The sequence below is a fragment of the Frieseomelitta varia genome, unplaced genomic scaffold (assembly GCF_011392965.1).
Source record: "Frieseomelitta varia isolate USP_RPSP 00005682 unplaced genomic scaffold, Fvar_1.2 scaffold_834, whole genome shotgun sequence".
Classification (NCBI taxonomy): Eukaryota; Metazoa; Arthropoda; class Insecta; order Hymenoptera; family Apidae; genus Frieseomelitta; species Frieseomelitta varia.
In genome coordinates this window covers 471,861-482,053 of record NW_025110628.1, presented here as the reverse complement: position 1 = coordinate 482,053, position 10,193 = coordinate 471,861, and the positions used below count along the sequence as shown (strand labels likewise).

The following is a 10,193-nucleotide window of genomic DNA, read 5'->3' as shown; positions in this document are numbered from 1 at the left end:
GAACTTTAAATAAATTAAAAATTGGAATTATTTTCATTAAATAATAAATAAGAATTATTCTTTATTTTAGAAAGAAAAATCTTTCTGTAAATAAAATTTACATTAGATTTGCGAGAAAAAACACATCTTTGGTAACTTCAACATATTTTTCTATTGTAAAACCTCATCGTAAAAGCAATATCTACACTTGACTCAGAATGATTTTAAATTGCCGTAAAATTATATAATTTGTGATCGAGTACTTCATCTTTCCGATTTTAAAAATAATAAATTTTTATTTATGTACCATTCAAGCACTAAAACTTTACGATCGTCAAAAAGGATTTGTACCTAAGACTATTGGATCCGCTAGAACTAGTTAGTAACTCAAATCTACCTAAACACGAAAGGACCAACACTTGCTGCGATTTGTTTATTGAAGATAACGTTAGATTTTACGATCAAGAGTTACAAGTGTTACAAATGACAAGAACCATTATTCAATTTTACAAAAATAAGTATTGGACGTCTCAAGGACGTTCTTTTCTGAATTATACCTGTGTCTAGTGTTTATCTAAAGTCTCATGAAAATTTCTTACTAACTCAAATGAATCACTGAACAACTAACGGATATTTTTCTACAAATGTCAGTTTTTTGTTTTTAATTTATGACGTCGCATCTACCTTCTGGTCATTAGCGACGGCTAGGTACTGTTTCCTTCTTTTCAAGACGATTATATATTATGGTAGATGTTAGTTTCCTTTAGAAACAATTCAGGACATTACCTATGTGTTTCTGTGACGTTAGGGCTACCGGTGAAGTTATTTTGTATTCTTGCCTTTGAGCGTGGTATTAGCTGCATTCAAATAGAAGATGATGGTTGATAAAATTCGGTTGCATTGGATACACATTGGGGGTTCTGTTTTTTTTTAATAGATACTCATGTGTGAGTTTGCAGTGTCCTGTTCTAAGCCTTGTCATGACTATTCTGTCTTTTCTTTTCATGTTGTGGGTACGCATTGTTTGATAGAAATCTTGGGTTATATTATGAGTTTTTGTTTCTTTGGAGGTTCCATAATTTGTTCCATGACTGTTTTTCAGCATGGTGTAATGTTACAACAAGGTCTTGATAAGGAATTCGTCTTCGGATGACATCCAACGAGGGCAATGTTGCTTCTTTGGCTGCTATGTCAGCTTTCTCGTTACCTTTGATTCCATCCTGGTAGGATAGAACCCAGGCGATGATTATGTCTTTGTTATTATTGGTGAGGTACGTAAAAATATGTTGAATGTTTAGAATGGTTTCATGTTTTGTTTTACTATTTATGTTTTCTATTGCTCTGATTACGCTCATAGAGTCTATAAAAATGATGGACGATTGAGTATTGTTGTTTTGTGTATGGTGAAAAGCTTCGAGAATTGTACAAGCTTCTGCTGTGAAGATAGATGCGGCTTTTGGAAAATGAAATTTTTTACGCATGTTTCCACAGATGATGGCAAATCCAACTCCCTGGTCAGTTTTGAATGCGTCAGTGTATACTTTTTGGATTACTCGGCAGTGGTTTGGATGTTCACTGCATAGTTGTTGAGAGTTATTTCTATGTTCTATACTACTTATTTGATCTTTGGGACATTTTACGAAGTCAACATTAGTTTCAGGGATTTTTAAAATCCAGGGAGCTGTTTTCTTGTGAATGGTCGTGTTTTCGTGGAATGGTTGGTGTCGATGTAATTTCAGCAAGAGTGGTATACTTGGCAATTTTTGCATAGAATGGAATTGGTAACTTTGGTTTTTTAGTTTGTAGTTGCATCTATTTGTAAATATATTATTGCAGGTGGGGTTATCTGGAGTAGAGGGAAATATCAGCTTTTGTTTCGTTCTTTATTAGAGTATTACCTTCCCGCACGTTACTATACATTGGTTGATTCTTAAATGCATGTCCATATTTTAAGTAGCAAATCTACATTAATTCTTCTGCTGTTTAACGAAATTAAATTCTGAAACATATTTGAAATTTCAAAACAGCAAGTTTCGAATAGTCTCAAATCCATTCTGAATCCTTCCTTGTAGATCGTGCACATTATTTACCAATAAAATTTTAATGAACAAGGTTTTTTTAACTCATATCGATAGATATTTTTTGTAAACACGGGATAAAATTTTAGGATACTATAACAGCATGTGCTAAGGCACAAGATTGACATATTGAACATCTTCTTCAATCATTCATAACTCGAAAACTAAGGTGTAGAGAATAGATTTATATGATATTTCTTACGTATTTTATTACGTAGATTTATCATTCAAAATATGCATATGCATTTAGGAATCGGCCCCTACTACTATATTAAATATATTAAATTCTTTATTTTATTATTATTGTTATCAATTCAATTATTAGTATTAAATGTTTAACTAATCACAGAAAGGCTTTTTTATAGAAACAGTACGATATATAAATTACAATTAGTACGATACTTACTATAAACATAGTGAAACATATTATAGGAAAATAAAACGAGACCCGTATTCGATATTATCTATAACGATGTTCAATATATTTTTAACGAGATATTCTTTATTTACAATAAAGGCACGAGCTTGATAAAAATTTTTCGACGTAATCTTAGACCACTGGAATACAATTTGTTCGTTTCAATCTCACTTCCTATGTACATTATTTACAATATTACTACAATAATTATTAGAGCTGAATATTTGTCTTTCATTGTTTGAAGATGTTTAAATTATTGCGCGAATCGATATAAATATTTTGTTCCTCTGTTAAGTTCGACATCATATCATTAACATTTTGCAACATCTGTAACATTTATAAAATTTTTAACAGTTCAAAAATTCAAAATAGTTCTTCGAGTAATAAACGTATCCTTCATCGAATCCTTCTTTTATACCGCGACATAACATTCTTTTAAGGATGAAACCTGAAGCATGGAGGCAGTTAAACTTTCTCTATCAAACATCAACAATTCCTAAAAAGGCACTGTGGAATGCCTTTGAGGATAGGATCATTTGAGTTCGAGCATTTTGTTTCGATCCTTCTTAATTGTCAAGACAGAAATTTTTCCATACACCTTTACTGTAAATATATTTGCTAAATTTTCACATTTACTATTCGGCAATCTGTTTTGTACGTGGAAGGCCAGATGCAAGTATCTCAACTCTAATCTAACCCCTAATTTAAAACGAACGAGAAACGAATCCTATTATTACATTCGTACAATATCGGTAGGAATGACTAGATTATACAGCATAGAACAGCCGGTTATCGTTTCCTTTTGTCCATTTCTCCTTCTCGCCACGTGTATCTCCATCTCGTTCACTTCTGCAACATAGAAACAAACCAATCTTTCACACAAAATTCAAAGGGTTCGATTTACCTACCACGCTGAAGAAATGAAATGGAAATTACCGTCTATCGAATGATCAAATGCTTCCGTATCTTGAAAATTGATTTTTCAATTCGACATTTCCCTCTTCCGTGTTATATAATCGAAAACATTGCTACTTAATACTGATTCCACTAGTCTGTACCATTCAACATGAATTTTACCAGATTTTGACTTGACTGACGAGAGTTATTTTTATTTCGATCCTGAGGAGTTTCATCTTCAGGTGAAATTATCGATATCGACGAAAATCATGCGGTGCCTGTTTATGAATTTATTCCCAAAGAAATCGGGACCGTGGAATGTCGGGTAAGGAGACACTACAGGTATACAAGTAAGAGAAGCAGGGGATGATTTCAGGTAAGGGCAGTTTTAGTGGAAAGGACTCGCTCTCTTCACGAGTGGAGCGAAGAAGAACAAATCGAAGGAGATGCTCAAGAAGAGAGAGAGAGAGAGAGAGAGAGAGAGAGAGAGAGAGAGAGAGAGAGGAGAACAGATAGAAAGAGAGAAGGACGGAAGAATAGCGTACCGGTTCAAAAATCCACAAAAGGGGGACTGGAATATCCTGAAAGATGCATTCAGGTTAAACGCAGCAGACGAAATCGTCTCCTGTCAGAGAGGGAGAGAGAGAGAGAGAGAGAGAGAGAGAGAGAGAAAGATAGAAAGAAAGAGAGATTGTTAATAGAAAGATAGAGAGGAAAGGAGCTGGAAAAACAGAGCAAGATAAAAGGCAAAAGAAGAAGAAAAAAATCTGCGGGAAGAAACGTTAGAAGCCTCGGAGGAGAACGTCAAGAAAAGTTACGTCCATCAAGATTAGAGTGGAATTTGGATAGACGATTTTCTTTCTGCGTTCAACGTCTGCGAAGATAATATATATTTGACTATTTGTTTAATAATTAATTAAATTTGTAATGACTGAAACTGTAAGTATTTATGCAATTCATGTGAAACAACTGAAATCTCAATAGATATCAGTTTCATCGTAAGTAACACAAGTGTCTTATTTTGGACATTATCACGCGATCTGCGTAAGCCTTTGGAATCCTAAATTTGCCGAAAATCCAGAAATAGAAATTCTGTCAATTCAGATTGTACCATTTGTAGAGTTTTCTTTGTAGTATTCATCGATGATGCGTATTCTGGCTGAACGTCAGAGAAATTACACGTGGACAGGAATTGGGTTTGGAAACGATCATGAGCCATTATGAGAAAAATGGTCGAAAGAAAAGAAGACTGCGGGAATTGGATGTTCAAACTCCGAATGGGACGTTGTAAAGCTCTCGCAGAAGGTGGCAAAATTTTCAGAGGAGGCGAATTCGACGACTCTGAAAGTTGAAGAGCGAGAAGGGATGAAAAAAAAAAAAAAGAAAAAAAACGGTAGAAGGACCGGCACACACATACACGGGGTGGTGACACGCGTGTTAGTACACATTGAAAGAAATCGGGCACAAAAGCGTCGCTTCTAGAATGTATACTCAGTGCCCCTCTGAATGGAGTCTGCGATTTGAATGGCTGGAGTTTCAGCGAGGGGTCGCGCGCGCCATTGTGACGGGGCAAGGTCACAAATCTGTTCGGAAATTTCTTTGAACTTTCTCGGTAACGCGGATGTTACCTCACGGGCTAAAATTTACGGTCGTTGAGAAGCGAGGGAGGTGAGAAACTTTTAGAAGAAAAGAAAGAAAAAAAAAAAGAATCTCCAATGTGACGCAACGCTTCTCTTTTTAGAGATTCTTTTTTTTTTCAGGAAATAATAAACGACAAATATAATCACATTAAGGAACAGTGAACGATAGTAACAATGATTGTTTACTAATTAGCGGTCGACTGTAACAGAAGGAGAGCATTTTATCTTTCGTTTGGATTCCACGATCGCTGAACTGTTAATAATAACATGTGGGTTGACACGTTAGTACAATTAAAAATGAACAAATATTATTTCGTTGAGTCGATTTCGGCATCTCGAATATTCTACGTTGCAGAATTCTGTCGTGAAATTGTAACTTCAACCAAAAACAAATACCGAAAGAACAAAATTATGACACAAACCTCTGAAGTGAAGGACAGACGCAACTAGGAACCGATGTGGACACTGGATTTTTTCTCATTGACTTTGTTGCCACCAGGAGATGACGTCCAGCAGCTCCTCGTCTTCCGGACTCATGGGTTCGTAATTGTCGTAACCATCAGAGTGCGCGGTATAAAGGGTGCCCGATGTCCCGTAGCCCTGGCTACCAGCCGATGACGCCTCAGAAACGAAACTCGGCGTTGGCGAACTGGAGGCTTCGGAGCAGGGTGTCGGGACGAAAGTCGGGCTGGGATTTTGTCGCAAGTGTTGATGCCGATGTATGTCCGAGCTGCTGTGGTGCCGAAGCTCGTTGCTGACGTTACCGCGAAGTCTCAACTCGGGCGAATGATGATTAGACTCGACGCTGATGCCGTTGCTAGAACTACACGTGGACGAGGCGGAGGAGGTGGAGGAAGGAGGCGACGACGTCGGCGAAGACACACTCGTGACATCCGAACCACCGTCGTGCTCTTCCAAAAGACGCTGCAGACTTCTGATGTACTCGACCGCCATCCTAAGCGTTTCGACCTTGGACAGTTTTTTACTACCCGCTCTGGATCCGCCGTGCGTGCCAGCCGTACTTCCTCCGAGTGCTTGCGCCACGCTCTGTGGTATGTGCTGCCTCAAAGTGGCGAATCCATTGTTCACCTGCTTAACACGATTTCGTTCCCGGGCGTTTCGCCTGGCGACCGAGGCCGGTTGATGAGGAACGGTGCCGTAAGGGCCGGTCGCCTGGCCGTAAATCTTCGATCGCTTGCAACCGTGTTGCTGGATCTTGATGTCGTTTGACGGCATGCTGCTGGTGGAAACAATCACATTGCTGCGATGAGTTTGTGCACTGGACGCCGAGGAACCGTGAAGATTGTGATGATGATGCTGTTGCTGTACGCTCAGCATGATGGGCAATACGTTCTCCTCCTTCGATCCCACTAAGGTCATATCACTGATTCGATACCCCCACCACGAGAGCAGGAGTGCGCGGCAGCGCGTGCCGGGTGACCTTGAGAAATAAAATCTTCGAGGTACTTCAAAATACTTGGTTTGTGAAAATCAAATACTGTGACGGTTAACCCTCTCTGCCTCTCTCTCTCTCTCTCCCTCTCTCTCTCTCTCTCCAACTCCAGATTCCCCTTCTTCTACCGCACCGTGGTTGAATATGGCGCGACGCATCCAGCGAATGCAAAAGAAAACGAAATTAATGAAACGCGAGCTCGAGACGAGGCAATTGCGATTACGTGAGCTAAGAAAATTGAAAATGACACCGCACCCTCGATACTGACGGTACGGACTTGTCTTCCGAAATGCTTTACTAAGAAGGGTTCCAGGCCTTATATAGCCAGGGCGGGCACGCGCCTATCCCCTCCACTGGGCCTCATACTCGATCTCGGGCCCTAAACCCCCATCTTCTCCCTCTCTTTCCCACCCTACTGGCTTGCAGCGCCTCATACCCCTGTACGTCCCCCACCACTGCCGATCCATAGGCCCTACAACGCCCGAGATTCTCATCTCCGTGAATCGCCCTCGTGCTTTTGCGTGTCTTGTTCGAACCTATTTGCTGATTTGGATATTTAAAGATGATACCCTTCGTCGTTATCGACTAGATAACTTAACTTGCGGCTCTCGTTTCTCGGAAGTTGCAGTCGGCAACCTATTTCAGCCATGCGCTTAAGCTGGTTCGAAAATGTATTTCCATAATACGTCTACAAATAATATTGTTGACACGCCAAGTTATCGTTCGCGTAATACTCGGTTGCGTAAATCGAAGCTGTTGCCAATTAAACGGAAGAGAATTGTCTCGTTGGTTTCAACTTGTATTTCTTTCTGATAAATAAAATGACATCGATCACGAATACAAATTGGTCAGACGCATTCGGCCAATCATCGCTGAACGTTTGATCGATGCGTCAGCTCCTAGCCATTCGAAATTCGACGTGGCACGGTATTAAGATATCCCTTTCGTTGATGTGCGTGTTCTCGAATCGGAGAGCATTCTCATCTTGCCGAAACGATCGCCCGAAAATTCGGTGCGTGCGTGAGAAACACTGGGCACGCACGCAAGAAGGGTCCACCATCCCCACCGACTTGGCCGGTGTCTCAGGGATCGAAATTTGAACAGTTATATACCGGGAGAAAGAAAAGCTGGTCCAGAGGCCGAACAAGCTGGCCGAGAGAGATACGTGCGCATACTACGTGCGAGTCGAAACGAGAGGAGTCATGGAGAGAAAGAAAAGGGAGATGCGACGGCGAAGAGGACGAAGCAAGAGGAGAGATAGGAGGAGGGGGTGGCGGCTGAAGAGAAGCTACGTTGGAAAGAAGGTACTGGCCGCGCGAGTGGAGTAAAGGGGGTACATGCAGGATATGTGGGCCCGAATGGAGGCAGGGAAGTTGGAGGCAGCAGCGTTCTGAGCATACTGATGGTGGCGAAGAGGGCAGGGGGTGGAAGACGTGAGCCGTTCTCCCCACCCTCGCGTCGTGGCGCGCGCCGACCCCCATCCATCCACTTTCTCCCCTCCAACAAACGTTTCGTTTCATCCGCTACGTACGAAGCGTGCGCGTACGTGCGTGCATGCGTGCGTGCATGCGTGCGTGCGTGCGTGCGTGCGTGCGTGTACTAGAGCGCACGCGTGCTTGCGGGGCCTCGTGCTTAAGGGGAGGATGTGCGCGCGTGGACGCGTATGTTCGTGTGCAATGCGTATATATGTGCTCACGTGTGGAACAGGTATATGCCCTGTTCCTTTCCTTCTTCTCCTTCTTTTTTTTTTTTTTTCTTCTTTTACCGACGTTCTGTCTCCCTCTTTTCTCTCCCCGTCTCTTTCCCCCTATCGTTCCCTTTCAGTCTATGCGTGTCTATCTTTTTCTCTGTTGAAAAAGCGGCGCGTAAGGGACCACTCGAGGGCCACTGGACGTTCTGGCTGCGCGTGGAGCGTGCGCCGGGCCTGTGATAAATATCCGATGTCCGAATGTCGTCCGACGTTGGATTTCGACAGATAAAGAATGCTTTGACGCTTTAAACTAAGTTGTATCCCGGATACACTCGCGTTATAACTTTTGTTGATAACGCACGATAAGACCAAACACGTTGCATCAATTTCACGATATATATCCAGACTCGTGTATTATCTAGTTTTCTCAGTTTTTTTTTTTTTTTTTCGATTTTCGACAAATACGTGCGAGTTATTTTGTGCAAGACTTGCTAAAGTTATTAATTATATAATTTTATCATTAAAAAAAAAAAAAAAAAGAATATTTGATGAATATTTCAGCAAAGATTTACGAAGTTGCCAGGCACTTTTCGAAGTTGCTCGTGACAAATTCTCACTACGTGACAAATTTTCAACCGCAGAGTTGCACGTCCTATCATTAACGTCGTTCGTAGAGCTTCACTTGGTATGGCAACCAGTTTCAAGAAACATACCGCCCCTTTGAATCTGGATCAATCGCGATCCCGTTACGCCAAGTAAAAGTACTAATTTTCTCTGCTTATGGCGAAAAGGTATTAACATGTTGCATCTGCAACTTTATTGCAAAAAATTTCTGCTCGAACGGCAGATTCTCTTTCACATGATTTTATTATTTCATTATTATAAAAATAATGTCTGGCAGTCGCTGGCAAATTTGAACAATAATTTTCTCAATATACATCTAGACTTTCTCATTTGTCCGATATTATCGAGAACCTTGGAACTTTGGTTGAAAAATTTATACCGTAATTATATTCTTGAACTACAACGGCCAGGCTAGCTGGCCACATCGCCGCTAATTATCGTGAAATTAATTACAACTCCGAGTGGCGGGATGAGCGATGCCACGGGCCAACCACCTTTGATTTCTTATTTTAACCCTTGCATCACGTTGATTCTCTGTCTTGGTATTAGATATGATTCAGATTTTTTTTGCCGCCAGCACTATCCTAGAACCTGATATCATCGTTATAACTGATCATAGAGATTAAAGTCGTTGTAGTTTGTTGAATGGATATCTTTCCTCTTGCTTCTTTCCTTTTTTTTTTAAATATATAGTTCTTACAATTTGAGATCATATTGCTACACTGTCGCATGCGTATATTACTCTGTTTTCATTCAAGATTGTCGTGTATGAATGTAATGAATTATCGTAACTACGCTGAAAATTATATTAAATAATGTTTGTACATTTTTATATACGATGATGATGATGATAATAATAATAGATATGAATATAAATGATCATGTCTTGCCTTACACATGATCAATACTAGATATCGTTGCTATAATCGATGTGCTTTATAACCAGATTTTTCTCGTGGTTGAACGAGGCTTGTCGAGGTCGATAAGAATCAACTTTTCTGTGTTGCGGTTAATGAAAATGCTGGCTAATTAACCGATGAAAAAAGCTCATTAAGCAGATATTCCCAAAGTAAATTGTGCGTTTCACGTATACGAAACCTTCTGATTGAGCCTTTGAAGTGCTTCTTTTATTATGTTAGGCTGTTCCAGAAGTTTCTTTCGCGGTCTAGCAAACCACCGAAGTTGTAAAAAAGATGACGAAGGGTGGGAATAAATCAAAATAAATCGTATATAATCCAATGACATGAAACATAAAATATTGTAGTGTATCTATAAAACGAGAGAAATTTTTGGGACGACCTACTACATTAGCAAACACGTGCAGCAGAAAAGAATAGGTTGTTAACCCCCTGGTACTACACAGAGAAAAACTTGTTTAATATAATAATATGCAAAACAGAAATATGCAAATGTA

The 10,193-nt window shown here is 40.1% G+C and overlaps 1 protein-coding gene across 1 annotated transcript; it reads right to left on the bottom strand.

Moving 5' to 3' along the window:
• Positions 1–2,563: 2,563 nt before the first annotated feature.
• LOC122536414 (achaete-scute complex protein T3-like) lies at positions 2,564–6,806 on the bottom strand. The gene is made up of 2 exons (XM_043668774.1): positions 5,435–6,806; positions 2,564–3,324 (listed from the first exon to the last, which is right to left on the bottom strand). Exon 1 carries the CDS (start codon positions 6,390–6,392, stop codon positions 5,490–5,492), a length of 903 nt encoding a protein of 300 aa, XP_043524709.1. The 5' UTR covers positions 6,393–6,806; the 3' UTR covers positions 2,564–3,324; positions 5,435–5,489.
• Between the last annotated feature and the right edge of the window lie 3,387 nt (positions 6,807–10,193).